The sequence below is a fragment of the Akanthomyces muscarius genome, chromosome 2, assembly GCF_028009165.1.
Source record: "Akanthomyces muscarius strain Ve6 chromosome 2, whole genome shotgun sequence".
In the NCBI taxonomy this organism is placed as follows: Eukaryota; Fungi; Ascomycota; class Sordariomycetes; order Hypocreales; family Cordycipitaceae; genus Akanthomyces; species Akanthomyces muscarius.
In genome coordinates, this window is record NC_079242.1 from 676595 (window position 1) to 698658 (window position 22064).

The following is a 22064-nucleotide window of genomic DNA, read 5'->3' on the forward strand; positions in this document are numbered from 1 at the left end:
AAAGAGTTCATCGCTTTGTCAACAGCGTCCCAGATCTTTTCGGGCAAGGCAATGGATTCGTTTGCGTGGACGCTGGGGATCCGTCAAATTAGCCAGCGGAGTATATTCACCTAAGCGTGTTATTATTATTGCTATGATCATTTTTATTGTTCTATATTGTTCTTTGTTGCTCTTATTGTTGTTGCTGTTTCTGGTTTTTCTTATGATTTCTCATTGTTCTTATTATTTTGTTATTATATTTGAAACAGCAACATATTCTTCCTCTTATTTACTATCAAACTTCGGCTTGGCAATTATATAGCAAGCATTGCGGCGACGGACAGGATGGTGACGAGCAGCTGCGTGGTAGCGTACGACGCGCGGGCCAGGCCAGCACTGTCCTTGACAATGATGGGCTTGCCATAGTACGTCGGGTCGAAGGGCCCGTTGGGGGTGCTGGTGTTTGTGTTGCCCTTCCAGCAGTAGCGGTCGAAACACTTGGCGCACTGCCGGGGCACGGTGGCGTTGGTGCGATAGAAGCTGCGGGCGAGGATGGCACAGGCGACGCAGGCGGGCCACTCGGTGTCGCGGGTGGCGTTGAGCTGCGTGGCGACGGCCCAGCCGTTGTCAATGATGGCGGCGCGCTCGCCGTCCTTGACGGTCCAGGTGAATGTCGTCAGGTTGCCGTTGTAGACGTACGGGTGGTTAGGCAGCCAGACGACGAGAGGCGCGACGCTGCCGCTGCCGCTGCCGTGAGTGGTGAGGTTGGTGGCGTTGCAGCCAAAAAAGGTCGGGCGCGCGTTGAAGCCCAGGTTGCGCATGGTGTTCTTGTCCGGAACCGGAGGGAAGGGCGAGATGTCCTGCAATGCGGCCTGCTGGGCACGCTCGTAGCTGGCGACCAGGGCAGAGCCATCGGGCCAGCCGAACTCGGTATCCGAAGACGAGTCGTAGGCAAACACGACGTCAACCGCGCGGTCGGGCAGCAGGTGTGGGTGGAAGGGGATATTTTGGGCGTCCTCGCTGCCGTCGACGAGGTTGAGGCGCGAGTGGTTGGCGTTGCGGTTGGTGGACGGGCGGAAGCCGCGAAAGGGGTTTGGCGACCACTCGGCAATGTCGTAGGAGCTCGAGTCGCTCAGCGCAGAAATGAGCTTCGCGGCCGTCTTGATAGCGAAGTCAGGGACATCGCCGGGTAAGTACTTTTTGTTGTTGTCCTTGAGGTATGAGATGGACTGCGTGTAGACCGACGAGGTGGTACCCATGACGAAGCCCGCATTATCGAAGCCGGTGACGCAGCTGTCCTGATCCGTCACATCTCCATCTTTGAATGATGTGCCGACGTACCGGAGTGGCACCCATCCAGAGAGCGTTGGGTCTGAGGAGCCGAGCTCCCAAGGCGTAAACTCGTAGATTGTAGAGTTGATCGCGGTGATGACAGTCTTTTCCGAGCTGCGTCCGTTTGCCAGAAGCACAGGCATTGGGGCCTTGCCCGTTGAAAAGTCGGAGTCGTTGGCGATTGAGCTCCAAGTATATCCCGGTCCACCATTGCTGGCGTTGACCATTTGGTACGCCAGCATACGGCCCCAGTAGTCGCTGGCTGAGACGTTGAAGCTGGCTTTGGATTTCCCCTCCACTTCGTTGAAAACATCGGTGTAGTATCCACGGACGCTATACTGATCGGGGCCTGTGGAATGAAGAGGTTAGCATCGGGCCGGGGCAGATTGATAAGAAGCAGAGTCGGAGTGAATGCCATGCCTTTGAAGATGCTGTTTTCCAGCTGCCATATGAGCGGCGCGTCGACGGCGCTCTGCACCGAAGTGAAATTATTTACAAACAAGCTGCCGACGAGCCAGTCGCCGCCCGAGAGGCCGGATATATAGGTTGCGCTTTGCAGCAGGCCGCCCAGATTTCCCTTTTCCTCGCTACCGGCTGAGCGATCATCCCAGGCCGCAATTGCGCCGGCGCCTCCAATCATGGCGCGGTAGCCGCCTCCGGAAATGGCGATGCCAATATTCGGAAGTTTTGTTGAGTTGTGAGTGGCATTGCCAAGGTATGCTTCGCTGTCGAAACCAGTAATGACCAAGCGCTTGAGGAGACGGCGCATGTGAGGTATCGTCTCCTTGCGACGCTCGGGAATCCATGCCTTCTCGTCCGGACCAAGGGAGCTACCTGAGCGAATCTTGGGAGGAGGGTCGGGGCATGCCGATGATGATGGGACGTATCCAGAGGGAGCAGCGTTTATGGCGCGGTTGACAATGGCCCCAGCGTCTGGTGTGTCGATTTGGGAGGATGGATCTGAAAGGTCAAGCGGCTCTGCGCGTTCAACTCGTGCTACATTGCCCCATGTCAGCTATAGCCGTGCTAGGATACCCAATACGGTTGTGGGGCGATGAATGCGAACTTGTCGCACGCGGCCAGGAGTCTCAAAATGGGCAGCGTACCAATATGAGGCGAGTTGGCGTTTGCTTGGGACACGCATGCTGACGCGGCGGCAAGCAGCAGCGCTAGGTGCTTCATGACGATAGTATACCGGCCGCACTATTGTAAACGTGTCGAATGGTCAATCATCTGGCACCGCCGGGCTCTGCCGGCTGCGTCCGTGGGGTGTGTGACGTGTTGAAAGCGCTCGCGATCACCGATCAGGCGTTTCCTGACGGCGAACGACTGTCGAGTGATGGAGTCGTCAGAGAGCCGGGCGTTCGCGGTCGCGGGAGTGTTTCAGCGCGGGATGAGAGCGCGCTTTGGCAAAGGAGAGTATATATGCAGCCGAGATGGCTGTCAGGCGAATTGGTGCAGGAGATGGTGAGGGCAGATGCAGATGAACACGGAGAAGAGTAAAGAGGGAGATTTGCCAAATTTAGTCCGGTACAAAGCGTCGCATGACGACGCAGGCCAAGCCTTTTGGCATCATTTGCTACGCAGTTATGGAGGGCTTACAGTGGGTTATAGTGGGTTAAATTTACAGAGAAGCACAACAGTGAACTAATGCGTAGTAACACTGTGGGTAAAATGCAGTTTTAAGGTCGAGTTATGATTAATCATGATTGCTTTATCAAATATCGATCCTCATAATTTATTTTATATCTTTCAGGCTTCTATATGAGGAGATAGTCATGGGTGTCTACATTTCTTCTTCTCTGCCATCCCGGTCCGCCAGTGGCTTGGAACCGACTTGGCGCGCCAGCTTCAGAACACTTTTCTTCTCACCATCCCAATAAATCTAGTGCACGGATGTCTATAATGGTACAAAACCGAGCTGTGCGCCAGCATGGCTCCCAAAGGGACCGCATCTCTCTTTAGGGTTATCGTTGCGGACGTGCATGTCAATGTTAGCAACGCCATAGGCAACACCTGTTGCTTTTGAGCTCGAGCTGAGCCATATTCTACGTAGGTACCAGCATGGCAGCGCTATTGACCACGACAAGAGAAGTAGAATAGCGAGAACAATAAGAACGGCAAAAACGGCAAGAACAATAAAAAGAAGGCATACCGATAAAAGGGGCCAATACACCTGCGTCATGCAACTGATTTCCAGGTGGGGGGCGCCTGTAACGCTCGGTGCACTTTCACTGGTCTACCGCCTGAATGGCGTTGACGAGCGCCTCTTCAGGGCCTCCGTCTACCTTAAATTTAGTAGTGCGGTACCTACGAACCAGTAGGTGGCATTAGTCTACAGAAAGTACTCCAAGTACTCACCATCGCCATATGCTTCATCTTGTCCGCAAACATCAAAGCTTCAACTCTACCGCCCTCGCAGATACCCGATCATTATCAGATCATCCCTCGCTATCGAGGCTGCCTCAGCGCCGTTTTCAGCAATTTCTTCCGCTTCTACTCTCTACTCCACACCAACTACGCCTTTCTTGGTCATCGTCTCTCTCTACCCTTCCACAACCTTCCGACAAGACCTGGTGGGGGATTTTGAGACTTGCATTTCGCGACAGCCTTTCCTCCTTGCGTCATCCCAAGATAAATCCCATCACGTCGCGCATTTACCCCAGATCATCCATGTTTCCTCCTCGAACTTACCAAAACACAGCGCGGCTTATGCACCTCCCTGCGCCGCCGCCTCTTGCATGAATCTTCTGCGTGCCGGGGCCTTTTTTCCTGTATTATTATTCTGGTTTTTTCCCGCTTTGGGCACGCCCAAGTCGATCGAGCCTGGCCTCCGCCTCATTCAGACACCCAGCCTCCGCCCCACGACCTTGCATACTCCAGCATCGCATTTGCATCCGCCTTCATACATATACATAGTCGGCCAGCTCATCATCGCCTTGAGCCTCTGGCGCTGATCCGCCAGCCACCGCATTAAGATACATCCCCGCGTCGCAGCCTCCGACATGCGTCGACCGTCTCTAGACCTCAGCGAGCCCTCGCGCAACATTGAAGAGTCAAACGGCGAGCCCTCCGACGGCCACGCCATGGACCTAGACTTGGATCTTGATTTCGCCATGCCGCCAACCGACCAAGATACCCGCGACCAAGACGCCCGCATCTATTCGCCGCCGCCGCGCATTGCCGACCGTTTCTATCGTCCGTCGCACGCCCGCCGCCGTGACTCCGCCGCCTCTTCTCGACGCAACTCTATGTCTTCGGTCCACTCACGCTGCTCTTCCATCCATGCTGCTTCCGCTCATCCCAATGAGCAGAGCAAACATGTCGCTCAACACCTTCGCCGCGCGTCTTTTCTCGAGGACCGCAGGGCCCGCCTAGCCGATCGGGCTGCTCACGCCGAAAAGGTCCGTCTGAGAGCTGCCCTCGCAAAGGCTGCGCCGCGTGGGCAGGCCTCGGAGGAAAAGGCTCTCGCCGCGCAGCAGGCTCGAGAGCGAAACCTTGCTGAGATTGCTGCCACCTGCGCCGAGGAGGTACGCAAAGCCAAGCAGGTTGCCGAACAGACAAAAGAGAAGCGTGAGCAGGAAGTTGCTCGCATCAAGTCCCAGCTGGAGGAGCGCATGGCCGAGGCCCAGCGCCGCCGAGAAGAGTTGCTATCTAAAAATACGTCCCGCAAGGCCCGCGTCAACAGCGCCTCCAGGAAGCCCAACGATGTCCTGGCCGGGCGTGAGAGTCGTAAACTATCTGATGCGGATGCTGCCCGCAAGATTCAAGGCTGGTGGCGCTCCATTGTCCGCAAGCGAGCTGTTGACGAGTTCCACAAACTCGGCTTAAGCATTGACGGCATCCGAGAGACTGATTTTGACACGGTCGTTGAGTTGCTTGCTCAAGAAAACGTGCTTCACGCTGCCGCTCGCTTGCTGCGTCTTTGCGGGTTGCAAGAAGGCGAGCCCAACTCTGTTGCTGAGATGGCTGCTTGCCGCACCTTCATGAGTGCTTTCCTCATCCTCGGACACCCCAACAAAGTCCTCAGTACAAAAAACGACTCTACCGAGTCAACTGCCGATGTTGAAAACGCCATGACCGCAACTAACCGCCTGCCAGTTGCCGACCTGAATAATCCTCAACTGCAAGACCTCATCGGGAAAGCTAAAGATCTCCTCATCTCGTTTGAGAATATCCTCTCTTGGCTTACGCCCGCCAACCGATACACGGTTCCGCCTTCCATGCGCAATGCTATCCCTGAAGCATACGCTGTCTTTTACAACGCATTCATCGCCTGGAAGTCGCGCGACTCTAATGCCCTGGTCGAAGTCATGGTCATGCAGTTTGTCGAACTCGATGCCATTTATCAGACCGTCAAAGACAGTACCGATGACGCCGCTGCCGCCCTATACCGACAGAGCATTCAGGACAGCCAGCTCATGCTGATTGTCCGAATCAAACGACTTGCCGGTCAGGAAAAGGGGAAAAGGCTGATTTTCGAAGCTGTTGCCGAAGCACGCAAGGCACGCAAAGCCAAAAAGCACACCGCCGGTGATACCAGGCCTCGAGTTGCTGACAACTCGGTTGGCGATGCATCTGCCACTGCCAAAAGCCTTGTATCTCCCGAGTCTCATACACTCACTCCCCCGTCGACACCACTCAGCAGAGGCCAGGGTCAGAGCACAGGCCAGCAGCAGTCCTCTGGGCCCAAGACTGGCTTGATGGGCCTGCTTCCCAACAACCGGGTCGTTGTGCATGAGCTTGCAATCAACAAAGAGTATCAGATACCTACCGAAGACTATGTCGAACAGCAAGCGGCCATGACCAGACCCCTCTACGCACATCTGAGGGCCACTGCCGATGCGGATGACAACGATGTCAACTTCCGCATCTTTCTTACCATGGCAAGCAACATAAGAGATAAGCTGCAGCGGCTCCTCAAGCCTGGAAACTCGATGTATAATCTCATCGGCGAGATTCTTGACCCGGAAATGGCAGAACAGCAGTTCACGCTTGGCAATTTCTCATACGAAAAATTCTTTACTGCCATGGCATCGCTGCTGCCCAAGCTCTGTGCGCCCTTCCGCGATGAAGAAGTCAATACCCTCATACATGGCAAGTTAGCTGACGGCAATGTCATTGACCGCGTCGAGGCCCTGATTGGTTTCATCGATGTAATGCTTTGCGATTATGTCAATTATTTGATGCGTATCGCCGCGCCGCAGCTTATTGAGTCCGCTGCACAGTACGAGGCGAAGCGCTTTGCACAAGAGATTGCAGTAGGTGATGTCCGCCTCGGTGTTGCCGAGAATGCATGGCGTGCAGCTACCAACAAGGTGATGGCTGAGGTGCAGCGTCGCGATCCAGAGGGCATCAACCACCCCAAATCGCGGCCTAGTGCTTCACGTTTCTATGCGCAAATGCTCGTGGATGTTTTCACAACGCTGGCCCTTCCAGTGGCGCCTGATCAGGTCCCTGAAATGCTTCGTCTCGATCTTCCGCGCATCACCAAGGTCTCGACCATGGTTCAGCGCATTATTACTGTTGGTGCTGTGCTGCTACAATGCAAGAACCTACTCAAGCGAGATGTCCGCTCGCAGTGGAAAACAGAGGCCTCCCGTATCCTGGCCGTGCTCGAGAACGAACATGCATCACTCGATACCGCGCTCGAAGGCACCATGGCTGCACTCGAGGCGGGCCGATCCATGCCCACTGCGACGAAGGCGCAGTTGCGACAGCTGGTGCGCCAAGTTCTGGAGGCGTCTCAGCAGATGGCGCGGACAGGTGCCGAGCCAACTCAGCCAGTCCTTCGCCTTCTCCTCACCCGGTTACGCGGCAACATTCTAGCCAGACTCGTTCCTGGCTCCTCTTCAGCGAGCGAAAAGGTCAAGGCAGCAAACATGGCCGGTGAAAAGCTGGCCAGCCTAGGCCTTTCGGAATTTGTTGACCGCGTCAGGCAGATTTCTGATCTCCTCGACAAGGTTGGCTCGGTTGACCGCGCTGCGCACGGCACTTGGTGGGATGCCGTCGCCATCAAAGTGCAACAAGAGACCATCGAGTCTTGACCGACACAATCAGCTCTGTATTTTCTCTCATGATTTCTGAACGCGTTCTGATTCGAAATTATATATCGGGGCGTTTATTGGGACTGTTTTATTCTTATTGTTTATACGGACTGAGTTTTATTAAGTTCTAGAAAGAACACGATTACGGAGGGCATTGGCGGGACAGGGACTAAGATACGATTTTCATGAATATTGGGGTTTTGGGTTTAGGAATTCTCTGGCGTTTCTGCTTTTCTTCGTTAAACAGCTGCATTTATGGTCATATTATATGAGACGACCTTCTTTCTGAGAGGCATCAGACTACGACAATAAGATTGAACAATGCATCACTATTCGAGTACTCAAGCTGCTTGTTCCTAATTTAACGTGCTGTATTCCCCGTGATTTTGAGTGCTTTCATCCACGTTATACTCATGGTGCAATTCCAATGCGGTGGTAAACCGTTGCAGCAAGCTTTCCAGAAGGGGTTCGGTTGTCGAATTCCATCCTGCAAATACAGACGAAGCACATTGCCTGCTGATCACCTGATCTAGCGATCATTGACATGGTAGCATGAAATCGCATCGCGTTATACAGTATCACTACTCTAGGGTAGTGCTAGAATTTGTCACCAGGCGTCGACCGTAAGGTGTTCACTACCCATCACCGCAGCACCTCATTTCGCCTATATAGGGCGCATATATCATGAATATCTCGTTTTGTATTTTTCGTAACTTACGAGAGTCTAAGTACTCGTCTCAATAACCAGTTATACTCGTCGAGCCGGTATCCTTGCACAAGTCCTTGCAGCGTTCAGGTCTGGAGAAAGTGGCGGTGCGTCTGCGCCACATGCACCAGGCACAGCCACGTGAAAGATGGTGCCACGGCCGCGAGCTAGCTCACAGCTCGGCGTGAAGCATAATTTGCATCATCTGAGCCAACACACGACAGGCTGCAAGCCACGAGATGGAGAGCGGTCAATCACGTACTACGGAGCTACCGCATTGATCTGCTCGGACTCGACAACCCAACCCGAACGCCAATCGACTTGCTCAACGCGCCAGAGTCGCCTCTGCGCCCAGGGGCTGCCAACGACCAATTGAGCGTCTCGACTGGCGTCGGTCAAGCACACGGCTCGTCAAGGCAAACAATCTCAACGACAGCCCCAGTCTGCGGCGGCCTCACTTTGTGCAAAGACAACTACTTGTTCACTCTACCGACCTTTGGATCTTGCTGCGTGTATGGTGTGCGTCTACGTCGGCCATGATGGACTGCCCGATCCGGCAAGCTGCGCAGTGTTGGCGGTGGACCAGCTTCAGCAGCGCTGCCGCACGAACCAGTAGTGCTGTTAGTGGGCGCATGGCCCTGAAGAGGACCACTGTCAGCGGTCCAGTGGCCCGACGCTTCCAGGTCCTGACCCGAAGCAAGGCGACGCTGGCCACTGTAGGTGCGAGCTTGGAGTGGCTGCGCCTAATAAAGCCGTCAGGCACACGACCGTTGATGCGAGGGGTACCGCTGCCGGGGCCAACCCGGAGTGCTGTTGCTACGAGGTGCGTTGGTGTTGTTTTCTCTCTCATTCGTCTGGTCTTTTATTCCAGCTGGTGGTGCAATCATGCGGATGCTGGCTGCTTGAGCAGTAGGCAGCCACCTGTTACTGTCAGACCTGTGGTTCAGCCATTGTGCCTACAGCGCCGGGTGCATTGAGGGAACCTGCTGTGCTCCCCGAATGCAGGGCACCTGGTCCCTGAAAGCCCCACCATGCCTCAACCAGCAGTTGCAGTGCAGGCGGACCGGCGCTGGCTGCCCCTCCATCCCATCCCACTGCCCCGCCCTAAAATTCCCCGCCACAACTGGATTCCACGATGGTCGTCTGCTCGCCAAACCTCTTACGTTATATGTGGCACTTGCTCTCGCGCTTCATTCCTGCCACGACATCCTTCTCCTCCATTCATCTCACTTCTACCTTTCTCATATCTCTGAGCCATCCTCGTGTCCTCCAGCTGCTCTTCCCCAGAAGCTTCACTGTCAAGGAGCTCTGTGCTGACCTCTCTGCGCTACCCCGCCTAGACTTCTACACAGCACACCACCACGCTCTTGTTCCGCCGCTTCGCGCGCGCGATACGCCGAAACCATGTCTGACCGCGAGGTTCTTCCTGACAATGTCAAGCCCAACCACTATGCCTTGTCCATCAAGGATATCGAGTTCAAGAACTGGACGTACCAGGGTACTGTAACGTGAGTACAACCGCCGCAGCTGCTCCTACCCCGCCATGCTGTTTGACCCCAGCACAACGGTACCAGGTCGACGACCCACGCTCACACTATGCTAACTCTGTGATTTATCTAGTATCGAGTCCGAAATCTTCAAGCCTACTAGCCAGATTGTCGTCAACACCCTCGAGCTTAAGCTGCTTCGTGCCAAGGTTTCGGTCGACCACACAAAGTCCACCCAGGGTTGGGAGTCTACAAACTTCTCCAACGATGAAAAGGCCCAGCGTACTACCATCACCTTTGACCAGGAGCTTCCTGTTTCGAGCAAGGCCTCTGTCACCATCGAGTTCGAGGGCACCATCAACAACAACATGGCTGGTTTCTACCGCTCCAAGTACAAGCCTGTTGCTGGCACCACCCCCGCTGCCTCTGTTCCCTTCGACGACGAATGGCACTACATGTTCAGCACCCAGTTCGAGTCCTGCGATGCTCGCAGAGCTTTCCCATGCTTTGACGAGCCCAACCTCAAGGCCACCTTTGACTTTGAGATTGAAGTGCCCGTCGACCAGGTTGCTCTCAGCAACATGCCTGTCAAAGAGACCAAGCCGTCCCGAGACGGCTGGCAGGTGGTCTCCTTTGAGACTTCTCCCCGTATGAGCTCCTATCTGCTAGCCTGGGCCGTCGGAGATTTCGAGTATGTCGAAGCCTTCACCGACCGTCGCTACAACGGCAAGCAGCTCCCCGTCCGCGTCTACACTACCCGTGGTCTCAAGGAGCAGGGCCGCTGGGCTCTTGAGCACGCTCCTCAGACGATCGATTTCTTCTCTGAGATCTTCGACATTGACTACCCTCTTCCCAAGTCCGACCTCCTTGCCGTGCACGAGTTCACGCACGGCGCTATGGAGAATTGGGGTCTTGTCACTTACAGAACCACAGTATGTCCGTTCAACGCTGTTGCACGTGTTCAAATAGCTAACATGACCTCAAGCGCGTCCTCTATGACGAAAAGACCTCTTCGCCCCGTCTCAAGAACGACATTGCCTACGTTGTTGCTCACGAGCTGGCTCACCAGTGGTTCGGCAACCTTGTCACTATGGACTGGTGGTATGTTAAGAGAATGGAATAAACCAAAAAATGGCTAGCATACTAACATATTCCAGGGACGAGCTCTGGCTCAACGAAGGTTTTGCTACGTGGGTCGGCTGGTATGCCGTCGACCATATCCACCCCGATTGGGAGGTTTGGGCACAGTTCGTCAATGAGGGTATGGAAACCGCCTTCAAGCTGGACGGTCTTCGCGCCAGCCACCCAATTCATGTTCCCGTCCGTGACGCTCTTGACGTCAACCAGATTTTCGACAGCATCAGCTACCTCAAGGGATGCTCTAGCATTCGCATGCTTGCCAACCACCTTGGCGTCAAGACTTTCCTCAAGGGTGTCTCTAACTACCTCAAGGCCAATGCCTATAAGAACGCCAAGACGTCGGACCTCTGGGCTCACCTCAGCGAGGCCTCGGGCAAGAAAGTGGATCAGCTCATGGGCCCCTGGATCGGTAAGATTGGCCACCCCGTCATTACTGTTTCCGAGCAGCCCGGCCAGCTTTCCGTCAAGCAAGCGCGCTTCCTTTCCAGCGGCGATGTCAAGCCCGACGACGACACCACTACTTGGTGGGTGCCTCTCGGTCTTGAGGGCAAGAAGGGTCAGGCTGGCATCTCCTCTGTCGAGCTGAATGCCAAGGAGGAGACCATCAACGACGTTGACGATGACTTTTATAAGCTCAACACGGGTGCAACCGGCTTCTTCCGCGTCAACTACCCAGAGTCCCGTCTCCAGAAACTCGGTACCCAGCTCGACCGCCTCGACCCTGTTGACAAGATGGCCATTATTGGATCCACCGCTGAACTGGCATTTGCGGGTAACTGCAGCACTTCCAGCCTGCTTACCTTCCTCAGTGCTTTTGGCAACGAGACCCACCCCCTGGTCTGGAGCCAGGTGCTTGATGCAATCAGTGGTATCAAGAGCGTCTTCAATCAAGACGAGGCTATTCGCGCCGGCCTCAACAAGTTTACCATTAAGCTAATTGATAGCCGTATCAAGACGCTCGGCTTCAATCCTTCTGAGGGTGAATCGTACCTCACCATTCAGTCTCGAACTCATCTTCTCACCAGCGCCATATCCAGCCGTCACCCCGAGTAAGTACAAAATCTAGTTGCACTTTTACTTGAGACTAACCTATATTTCAGAACACTCGCCGAGGCCGTGAAGCGATTCAACACCTGGGCTGAGAACCCCGAGGCCAGCACTCTCCATCCCTCGCTCCTCTCGCCTGTTCTTCAAGCTGGTGTAGTTTCCGATACCGCCCGCGCTGTCGAATTCCTTAAGAAGGAGTGGTTTAACACCAAGTCTGTCGACGGCAAGCTTGTCATTTCTCGCGTCCTTGGCTTCGTCCCTGACGCCGAGATTATCAAGAAGGACATTATCCCCTTCAACTTCGACACGTCACCCCGCGACAACAACACGGCTGATATGCACTTCCTTGGCAACATGCTCGCCGAGAACCCTCAGGGCCGCCATTCCCAGTGGCAATACATGAAGGACAACTGGACAACTTGCACCGAAAAGCTCTCTAACCCTATCGTCCTGGACCGTTTCATTCGTTCCACGCTTAGCAGCTTCGTCGAGGACGCCGACGTGACGGACGTTAACGCTTTCTTCCAGGACAAGGATGTCAGCGGCTACAACCGCACCCTGGAGACGGCAAAGGACAAGTCGAGCGCCAGAGCCGCGTACAAGCAGCGCGATGCCGCCGCGATCAAGGAGTGGCTCGCCGCTAATGGATATTGATTACAGTATTCGCACAAAAAGAGCAAGCTATAGAGTGGGGTGTATTTAGCATGAAAGTCGTTAGCTGAATGATGTATAGAAAAATAAGAGCATGATATCCATTACATAACACATTGACTGTATGATGGCACGTGGCAAGCCCTCGGCAAGTAATACTGGCAGACTACTAAGCTTTACGCCGGGCATGTTTGCGCACAACTACATGAGTTGGTATCTGAAGCAAGCAACTCCACCACACCCAACGCATTGCGCGGCTCAGTGAGCCTTAGCTTACAAATGAGAGCCGTTATTTCAGCCTGCTGCACAATGTCTCCGTCACGGCCACACATCTCTGCGCTATACCTGGCACACTTGTTTTTAGGCTCCTGGGGCTCCGTCTTCACCAGGCTGCGTCGGCGAGGGGGCCGTGCATCCAATTATTAATGCAGAGACTGTCTGGGCTGACAGAGGGACCGACATGCGGCGCGCTTCGCCCGCTCGTGCTGTTCGATCTATCGTGAACTGTATTATTCACCCTCGTCTCGTTGTCTGTCCCCCCCCAAGGCGGACTTATTTTTTCTCGCGTACACATCTCAACCGTTCCCGAGCGTCCTCGTTTACTCGGCTGTCAGCTGTCTCATAGACAATTTATAGTCACGATTGACTGGGTCGAAACTCTTTAAAAAAAGGTCTATTAAAAAAAAGAACTTTACAGCACAAGAACAGCCCGTTGCCATGGCCAAGGTGGAAAACGCCATTCCGGCCGATGTGCCCACTCTCGGCGCCCTCCAGCTCAACGCCTTTGACAGCCCCGAATTCCTCGAGATGTTCCCCGAGCCGTACACCATGGCGGCATGGGCCGGCTTCGTCCAGCGCGGCGCGCTGCTCCAGTCCGGAGCGCTGGCCCAGTCTGGCCTGCAGACGCGCGTTGTCTTGGTCCGCGACGAGACTGGCCTCCCGACAGCAGCGTGCTTGCTGCATGTCGCGCAGGACAGAGACGCTGCTGCCGAGATCTACGGCCCGTGGCAGGATAGATGGGGTGCGCCACTGCCGGGCATGAGCACGGACAAGCTGGATGCGTTTTTCGTGCCCATGAAGACGCAGCACAAGGCTGTCTTGGGCGACGCCCCTCAGATCTGTATGTTTGAATGAATCCCCCCCCCCCTTCCTGAGCACGTTTTGAAAGTTCTTTTTCCTTCCTTCTTGTTTTTTCTAAAGCTGTCCTTTTTGCTGACGGACGGTGGGGAATTTCAGTTCTGGAAGTGATCATGACGCACTCGACGGCCCGGCGTCGCGGCCACGGCATGGCGCTGCTGCAGTTTGTGAATGCCATGGCCGACGAGATGGGCCTGCCGCTGTATCTGGATGCGGACGCGGACGCTGTCAGCTTGTATAAGCGCGTGGGCTACGTGCAGCAGCCGGACGAGGTGCGCACGAGCGAGGAGTTCGTGCCGATGTTGCGCGCGCCAGTGAGAGCTTGAGTGAGAAGCGGCTAGACGTTTCTGTCTGAGACGGCCCATGCAGTTGATATTGCGATTAAGAAATTAATCCCGGAACACTGTGTTTAATATATAGCATCGCCTGCGTCTGCGTCTGCATCTCTGACGATACTGTCATGAATCAACCCGCGACCGCAATGTACACGCGACCAATTTAGACGTGGATTTCATGCGCATGGCCAATTTCATGGCATTCCACCACTCACACACTCCTCGTGCTCTTCGTCCAATGCCAATCACTGCCAGACGTAGTACAGCTATGATACACCTCGGAATACTGGTGTGAAGTCTCGCAAGACGCTTACCATGCCGAGTTGAAAAGGATTGTAAAAGACTTCATATTGAGAGCGGCACGGGCATGCCTGTCTGCCGCTACTCCTGGGAGCTCACGGGAAAGAGCCGCGTGTAGCACCGGACAGGAAGAGTCTAGAAAGATGTGTATAGAATTGTGTTCGATAAGTAGCAGCAGAGTATCCGCACCATGTTTTCTTTCCTCTCTTCAGCATGTCAACTCTGCCTGGGCAGGCACCAAACCGGCAACACCTCGCCAGAGAACCATCGCTTCAAAAACCATGCCAAGGAAAACGCTGCGGCCGACAACCAAGAGTAAGTGGTTACATAGCCGAGCGGAAGGAGAAACTTTGAAAAACCACATGTCGCCGTGACCTATGGCGGCCGCTGCTCCTCGGACGTCTCTGATGTCTCTGGTACGTGAAATTGTATCACGGGGTTATAACCCACGAACGTGCACGGAATCGTGGCGCCTGTGCGGCTGGGTGGTTGCAGTAGTTGCCACCCAAGCCTCGACACCGGATCATCTTCCATGGAGAAGCGGCGCTCATCCGTGTGAGTGCCCTGCGTCGTGTTGTCCTGCATGTTCTCCTTACGCAAGGGCAACGCTACTGACAGACGAAGCCGATCGGCAAGCTGATTCCTTTCGAGGACAGCCTCGATTTTCGCGAGGATTGCTTGGTTATTCTCAATTATGATTTCGTTTTTCTCGATGGCAATCAGACCGCTCTCTAAGATAGCTCGATCTCTTTCGCGAGTGATACGATCGAGTGCGCCGCCCTGTTGCTGGATGGTTCTATCCTTGTCGCGGTTCTCTTGAGCCATGAAGCGAATCTCCTCGGCTTGTTGGAGGATTAAGTGATCTTTGCGCTCGTTCTCACCACCCAGTCGGAGAATTATCAGTCGGTTGCGCTGGTTCTCGACACGCATCTGATTGATCAGTTCATTTTCGGGGTCAGGTTCGGGGCTCGGTTGTCTGACGGCTTCGGATTGAGGCAGCCCACCTAGATGAAGCAAGTTCGTCAGCTCAAGTTTGAATTATTCAGATTATGTAGTGGGGTGGCTTTGTAAAAATGAGGAGGATTCTCCCAAGTCCCATACTGCCGGTCGTCTTTCATGGATGGAGGGGGTGGTCAGGTCAAATGCGGAACTTACTGCTTGGACTGTCTGCGGTATTCATATCCTGGCTTGAAGACATAGTTATCTTAGCTTAGCTCGGGATTTTGGATGTTTTCCACCGGATAAAGCTGGAAGTATCCTATCAAGCAATGCCCCTCCCTCTCGGCACCATCCTGCTGGGTTCTTATACTCGACACGGCAACGATACTATGAATCAGGACATACGTTGAGTCAGATCCTACTTCAAAGAAAGTAAGCATGCAGTGGTAACGCCATCCAATATGTCGTCCTATCTTGTCTGTAACACTGCACAATCGTTGTTGAGGTGAGGCGCGTAGGCTCTACCCCAAGCACAGGAAAAGCTCCAGACGCAGCATACATGGACCACGGCGCTCGCTCGCCTCTGAGGACTCATACTGAACTTTCACTTGCTCTTGGAAAGGAAGTCGTACCTGCAAGTCTTGGCTACCGGCGTTCCCTTGCAGCGACAAGAGGACGACAAGCATGCCGTGCTCGCCTTGACCAGTCACACCGTAGGTGTGAATAAGTAGCTATGGGAATACCCCTCCTGCATGGCGGACTTGTATCCATGGTATCTCTATGCTATGATATAGACGGTGAGCTGCCTTGGAAATGTATATGTGCAATTTGTACCACGTAGATTAGCAACACTAAGCTCACAATGCTGCGGGGATGGGAGCGGAATAGGACTGGATGTATTTTGCTAGAGTTGAGCTTGTGGAACGGTACCACAAAGTCTGATGAAAGAAGGAGGGAAATCTCGTGCTTTTTTCGTGGGGGACATCTGCTCTTAAGTAGCTGAAAGTCCGAGCGTGATGCATTATGCAGGTTTGCGTAGCTTAGGGCTTGTCTAACGTCGCTTCCTAGTTCCGCCAGAGAATTATTGAGAAAGCCAAAGAAGACTCAACATGAGAAAAGAAACATCAAATTACACTGGAAATGACTTTTTGGTAGGCATGAGATATACATCAGCCGTGGAGATACGCTTACGAGCTCTGGAAACCCATACGGGATGCTACGGGCCTCAGCGATGGCACATCGCTAGGTACACCCTTCGACCGGCTGCATGGGCAATCCCGTGCAACACAATTTCTTCCGCCTCACTCACCGGATATATAACGATAATGGGCGGCAGTTGGGTGTGACACTGTGTCACATATGCGACGGTATGAGAACAGCACAGCGGTCTGAGGGGTGGCTTCCGCAGGGCCTGTCGACATGATTGCCTCTTTGCTATTATACGTCTCACGATTCGCCGCAAATGGTTACTTAAAAAAACACCACGGCTTTTATACAATCCACTGCTTGGTCGAGTACTCGCGCGCGACGAGCAGCCGATAAACAGAGAATGCCTGAATGGCAAAACGGCTACCTATGCCGATTTCTCTAACTGGCACTGAGACAAATCGCTTATTCACACTCGGCGCTTTTTAATACCCACCTACTTATAACACTTCATTTCTCTCTGAACATGCGAACTTTTTGTCGTACTCTCTAAGTGTACAGCTCCTTTTGGTAATTCTGGTGTAGTGCTTGCCTGAACGGTTGCCTTGCCATCGAGGACCATGGCAGAAAAACAATGGAGAACGGCCGCGGCTTAGCGAAAAAAAGAAAAGAAAAACGACAATGCTGCTAGCTCCGTCAAGCCCTTGTACAAAGCCTTCAAAGGAACAAAAAAGTAAGGGCGCTGTGCAAAAAGTCCATTAGCTGCCAGGACAGGGGTTCGAACCCTGGAATCTCTCGATAGTGGTGAGCTAAGTATAAAAGAAACTTAAAACCACCGCCTTAACCACTCGGCCATCCTGGCATTACGACGCTAGCGTCCGTCCAATTTGATTACAAGAAGATATACGGCTATCTTCGTAGTATCCTTAGCTACCGCGCCGCCATATTGTCGTCTAGGACAGCTCAAAAGACTTGAAATAGCTTCTATAGCTATTTTTATGAATTGACTATGTGTTCTGCTTTTGTCTCACCCCCTTGACGCTGTATTTGTTAGTTTCAGCAAAGCTAGTGTAGATGCTTAACATGACTCGGTGAAGCTGTTGACGGGCCTTACCTGGCCAGTGCTGCCATCCAGTAAATGTTAGCAATCATGGCGAAACAGAGTCCATCTCGTCTTTTTTTCTGATTAGATCCATGGCGTATGTGCTTAGTATGCCGCCTGTGATTTAGTTTGAACATTGCGTTAGCTTCTTTTTGGTTATCGTTACCTGACCTTCTTCACTCGGTGTAATGGCGCTTCTTGCTCGTCGTTAGCGCTCATGATAACAAAACAAACTTTTTAGTCCGTTACCAAAGTAGTTGGAAGCTACTTCAGTGATATTCTTTTTCTTCTTGACTCCTCGTTTGCCAATGGGCATTGTCCCTGGATACTGGTAAGCCACGTGCTACCTGTGTGGCTTGACTACTTTCAAACGTGTTCCATCGCGCACCGTGTCGTTTTCTCGTAATGCCGATGCTTTCATGCATAAATGTGCCCACCAAGTGCATCTATGTTTCATTTTCGGCGTCTCTAATCTCCGGCTGAAAGGATCCATAACCCCAACAGCGATTACCATGGGCGAGCCTTGGCATTCTGCTTCCTGCCTACGGCGTAGTCCCCGGTCCTTTCCTAATTTTCTTCTTTCTCTCTCTTACAGAGACTTTGGTACTTAGTGCGTAGACGTATCTATGAGCATCGTGTGTTACTACGCCGTATTATAGGGTGGGCCATCGACACTGCAGACTGATCTTACAGAGGGAGGGGCGTAACCTCTGCCATCGGAACTTATTAATGTTTCCCAACCCACTTTGAGACTCAATGATCACTGCGCTGATGGCGCCTTGGTCTCCAGGCTGTACCGGAAGTACGGTGCATGCGAAAAGCGGCGGCCACTCGGCCGCCGCTGGATCAGCGTCGCCTGCGCCAGCAAATAGACCGGGCAAGTTGCGCTATACATGATGAAGGGGAAAGGTTGTTGCCTTTGCCATACTATCCTTCGTATTCAGTATTGATTGCCTGTCCATTCCTTGTCTGACGCTGCCGGCGGTTTTGCCTCTCAGTCTGCACGACTGCACCCGGGATGCACCTGTGATCCCCAAGTGCGCCGTGATCAATAGGAATACACCCTGCATTTAATTTTCATCTTGCTGATGCACTGTAGCATTGCCCCTCAGAGCCAGCGCAGCGATACGCAGACCTTTGTGTCCGTGGTGCTCATGGTGTACCTTTGTGCGCTTCGGAATCGCGGCCTTACTGATAGAAGCAGAGCCTTATGTATGGTCCATAATTTCAAAAAAGTTCTGCGTCTTCGTCTTTTCATTGATGCTTTTCTTCCGAGCGGCGATGGGACGTCATGAATGTGATGCCTCTCGCACCGCTACGGCGCCTTTTATGTACGAACAAAGCCACAACCAAGATTTGTAGCGTCTGCAGTCAAGTTTAATTTAAGTAAAGCCCATTATAATTCTAGTCCGTCAAGTGCCTGCCGTGATTGAATTATTGCTCTGCTTTGTCATCGAATAATTAGTCATCGCGACGCTGTAAGCAAACTCACGAATGAAGGTCCGGCTTCCCCCCTTCATACCTCCCTCTAATTTCTCTATGCACTAATCTGGAACCTGCCTCTCTACGATGGAAAACTCAAAGAAATTCCAGCAAACTTTTTACGAGTGGGCTATGGCCATTCAGAATGGCGACTGGCACAGTGCGGAGGCTTTTTTGGCTGCCGACGTCATCGTGAATCGCAGCAGCATGACGGCGCATGCATACGTACAGAAACTCCAAAAAGATAAATTTGAAACTGCGCGCCTCGATTTGTGTATATTTGACGACAGTTCAGCCGACATTGCAGCACGCTATACGTTCCCCAGCTCGCCTGAGCCGCTCAATCAAGGCGAAGAGTGGACCGAGCAGACGCTATTCACCATCGTCGGCGACAGGATCTCCGTTATCGAAACTCTCGCAGACACAAATAATTGTCCGGACCTGGGGTCGGATGAAGAGTTCAAAGTGAGCCTCCGGGCCGGGAAAACTGAGAGTCCCGACCTGCGCAAGTTCTACACTGAGTACATCGACTCCATCAATGCGCTCACTATGCGTGAACATTTCGATGAGTTTTGTCAGGATATGGTAACGCACAACTACCTTAAGTACGGTCGAGACGAGTATAGAGAAATGATAGAGTCTAGTTTCAAGGAAATCTCAGGACTCCATTTCACAATCGAGCGGCTCATTGTCAACGAGAAGGATCAGCAGATAGCGGCGCGTCTAGGCTTCACTGGTGTGCCCACCAAAGAATTCCGAGGCATCGCGCCTACAGGAAATGGTGCCGTGTTCAGTGAGCATGCCTTTTATCAGCTCGAGCAGGGCCGTATCAAGCAAGTTTGGTCGCTGCTGGATCTGGCGTCGTACCGGGCATCCATTGCATCCTGATGGCATCTCGATACTTCAGGAATGACCTCAATACTTGTCATCCGATCGGTTAACTAAAGCTATATTTCTCTGACCTATATTGACATTCGCATCAATCCTTGTGTTGAGCATGATGTAGTGCGCAGTACCCCGTTGCCATTCACGATGATGGAAGTGAGAAAGTGCGATCGCGCGAGGAAGGAATTTACCCCAGTAGTAGGTAGAATATCGTGTATGGAAGACTATATCTTCAACGTATATATACATATTTATATATACAGTTTTCAGGATCATTGTGCACTTGCTTAACTGAGCTGCTTCAGCACAAATTTAGTTCCCATGTTTTGCACGCCAGCATCTCCAGGATAGGCCAGATGTTCCTCCGTAATGGTAGTGCCGTTTCCAGAATCGCGGTCGCATACGGAGTCGCCCTGATGCGAATGTTAGTCGTGGGTTCGTTCGGCCACGATGGCAGCATAATACTTACAACGTTGCAGACATCCAGCGTCTTAGAAACCCAGTTTTGCGGAATACCGTTGCCATCTTCGTATAGGAGACCTGCTGTATCTTTTGTCTTGTCGCCGCCTTGCATGTCCACGTTGCAAGCAAGACCCGGCTCGTGCCTTGTGTCGCCAATAAGGAAAACGCCCTTGACAGCATCAAAGCTGGCGCCCGTGAGCTGGCGCAGAGCATCGACGACGACGGTCGCTCCTTGGGAGTATCCCTCGAGAATGATGCATTCGGATGCGTCCTGACCGAGGATTTTGCCGACCTGGTTGATCAACTGAAGCAAATCATTAGTTTCGCAGGTCTGCAGCGGAACTTTAAACTGACTTACATCCTTGGTTCCCGGTTTGCTGTTTTGATCCCAAGCCGCCTCATAAACGACATTATACTAGGCGATGTCAGTTTCATCTGCTCGTTTTGAAAGAGGCCCGCTACATACAATCTTTCCGCCACTACGCTCAGACATGACGTTCTTGTTCATAGTCAGGAAGCCGACCGATTCGCCCTGAGGCTCAGTGGTGCCGCGTGCGTTGATTATAGCTTTCCACTTCGTTAGCTAAAACCAGATTGTCTCCTGAGCATTGATTGGTCCCTACTGTAAGAAGAACATGGCGAGCTCGTGGCTGGGGGTGCGCCACACGCATCAATTGCGGCTGCCGAAGCAGTCGAGGCCAGGGCAAGCGCAGCGGCGAGAGAAGCAAGCATCTTTGCAAAGAGAACTTGGCAATTACACGAAGAAAGACAGACACAGGAAAGACTACATATATCCACACGAGAACGGGCAATGGCCGTATTTAAGCCGCAAGGCGCAGCCGAGGTTTGGTCCTCGGTTTGCGGGGTATGGCAATGCGCATCACTGCGGCGCGCAGTGTTAGCGCAATTTGCGCTTCTGGAGTGGGTAAATGTTACGGCGGTGGCGTGGTTGAAGCTTCGAATCGGCTTCACTTTTACTGGTCTGTGAGATCATCAGTTGGAGCAGCACGGTATCAAGATCCCATATCTCTGCATTCAAAGTCATCCGGTAGTTGTGCCGCATTTGGAAACTCTCAAAATCGTCACAGAAGTTGTCAAATACGTGAATGCAAATACCATGATGCTCCGCGGAAGGGTGGCGATGCGAGGATCACTGGTTTAGTTGCCTACCGGGCCTACCTGCCCCATTCAGGCCGCTGCACCCCGGAACTTGGACAGCGAAATCGCGGAGAAGAACTAAATTAGTTAGCGGATACTGCTAGCGCAACCACGGAAAGCCACGCAATTATTGGTAGCTAGCTGTCCGACCGTACGAGGCCGAAGCACTCGGGTCGTTGAGCGGCCGGGTTGCCAATCTGACCCTAGTCCCAATATTGGCGTTGTCTACCCGGCGAAAGGAACACAAAGTCCGCATCGCATTTCGGCGGAGCTTTGGGTGATGAACTGGTGCTCCATTCCGAATGGCAATCTCCACAAAGCTGGGCACCTTGTTCGCGGTGTCGCTACCGGGATTTTACTGGTGTTCGGGATGGGATGTGGCGCACGGAAGAAGCAGTTGACAACGGCGGGGAATGCAGGTGACAGCGTTGAGAAACGGGGAATTGTCCCGGGGGCTTTTGTTACCCTGTCTTTTCAACCAATTTCAGGCTCGTGCCTGAATCCTACCTACAAGTAAACTCTTGGCTGGCTTTTCGTCAGTCGCCAATGCTAGCCTCGGCGCTAATAATAGAACGCAACGTAAATTAGTGAACACTGAGCGCGCTATATCACAGCGAGCTACAGATAGGGAAGAGAACTACCAGAGCCCTTTTTCTTTCTCTTGCCCTTTCTGTCTCCCTCTCTCTCTTTTCTTTTTATCTGCGTGTGAGGACAACCAAATACAGTGAA

At 53.0% G+C, this 22064-nt stretch overlaps 7 protein-coding genes across 7 annotated transcripts; 4 read left to right on the forward strand and 3 right to left on the reverse strand.

The window, feature by feature from the left end:
• Positions 1 to 293: 293 nt before the first annotated feature.
• LMH87_003324 (uncharacterized protein) lies at positions 294 to 2493 on the reverse strand (the record flags this gene model as incomplete). The annotated part of the gene is made up of 3 exons (XM_056204687.1): positions 294 to 1660; positions 1732 to 2307; positions 2418 to 2493. The coding sequence occupies 3 exons, from the start codon at positions 2491 to 2493 to the stop codon at positions 294 to 296; spliced, it is 2019 nt and encodes a 672-aa protein (XP_056048112.1).
• A 1823-nt stretch (positions 2494 to 4316) lies between these two features.
• On the forward strand, positions 4317 to 7358 carry LMH87_003325 (uncharacterized protein; the record flags this gene model as incomplete). The annotated part of the gene is made up of 2 exons (XM_056204698.1): positions 4317 to 6572; positions 6648 to 7358. 2 exons carry the CDS (start codon positions 4317 to 4319, stop codon positions 7356 to 7358), a joined length of 2967 nt encoding a protein of 988 aa, XP_056048113.1.
• A 1338-nt stretch (positions 7359 to 8696) lies between these two features.
• Positions 8697 to 12392, forward strand: LMH87_003326 (uncharacterized protein; the record flags this gene model as incomplete). The annotated part of the gene is made up of 6 exons (XM_056204710.1): positions 8697 to 8887; positions 9405 to 9572; positions 9685 to 10483; positions 10537 to 10652; positions 10709 to 11740; positions 11792 to 12392. 6 exons carry the CDS (start codon positions 8697 to 8699, stop codon positions 12390 to 12392), a joined length of 2907 nt encoding a protein of 968 aa, XP_056048114.1.
• Positions 12393 to 13106: 714 nt separating this feature from the next.
• On the forward strand, positions 13107 to 13852 carry LMH87_003327 (uncharacterized protein; the record flags this gene model as incomplete). The annotated part of the gene is made up of 2 exons (XM_056204721.1): positions 13107 to 13509; positions 13626 to 13852. 2 exons carry the CDS (start codon positions 13107 to 13109, stop codon positions 13850 to 13852), a joined length of 630 nt encoding a protein of 209 aa, XP_056048115.1.
• Positions 13853 to 14536: 684 nt separating this feature from the next.
• LMH87_003328 (uncharacterized protein) lies at positions 14537 to 15786 on the reverse strand (the record flags this gene model as incomplete). Its single annotated transcript, XM_056204732.1, has 4 exons — positions 14537 to 15165; positions 15317 to 15348; positions 15506 to 15573; positions 15733 to 15786. The coding sequence occupies 4 exons, from the start codon at positions 15784 to 15786 to the stop codon at positions 14537 to 14539; spliced, it is 783 nt and encodes a 260-aa protein (XP_056048116.1).
• A 3131-nt stretch (positions 15787 to 18917) lies between these two features.
• On the forward strand, positions 18918 to 19718 carry LMH87_003329 (uncharacterized protein; the record flags this gene model as incomplete). The annotated part of the gene is made up of 1 exon (XM_056204746.1): positions 18918 to 19718. The coding sequence occupies one exon, from the start codon at positions 18918 to 18920 to the stop codon at positions 19716 to 19718; it is 801 nt and encodes a 266-aa protein (XP_056048117.1).
• Positions 19719 to 20002: 284 nt separating this feature from the next.
• Positions 20003 to 20909, reverse strand: LMH87_003330 (uncharacterized protein; the record flags this gene model as incomplete). Its single annotated transcript, XM_056204757.1, has 5 exons — positions 20003 to 20128; positions 20185 to 20481; positions 20536 to 20592; positions 20644 to 20744; positions 20801 to 20909. The coding sequence occupies 5 exons, from the start codon at positions 20907 to 20909 to the stop codon at positions 20003 to 20005; spliced, it is 690 nt and encodes a 229-aa protein (XP_056048118.1).
• Between the last annotated feature and the right edge of the window lie 1155 nt (positions 20910 to 22064).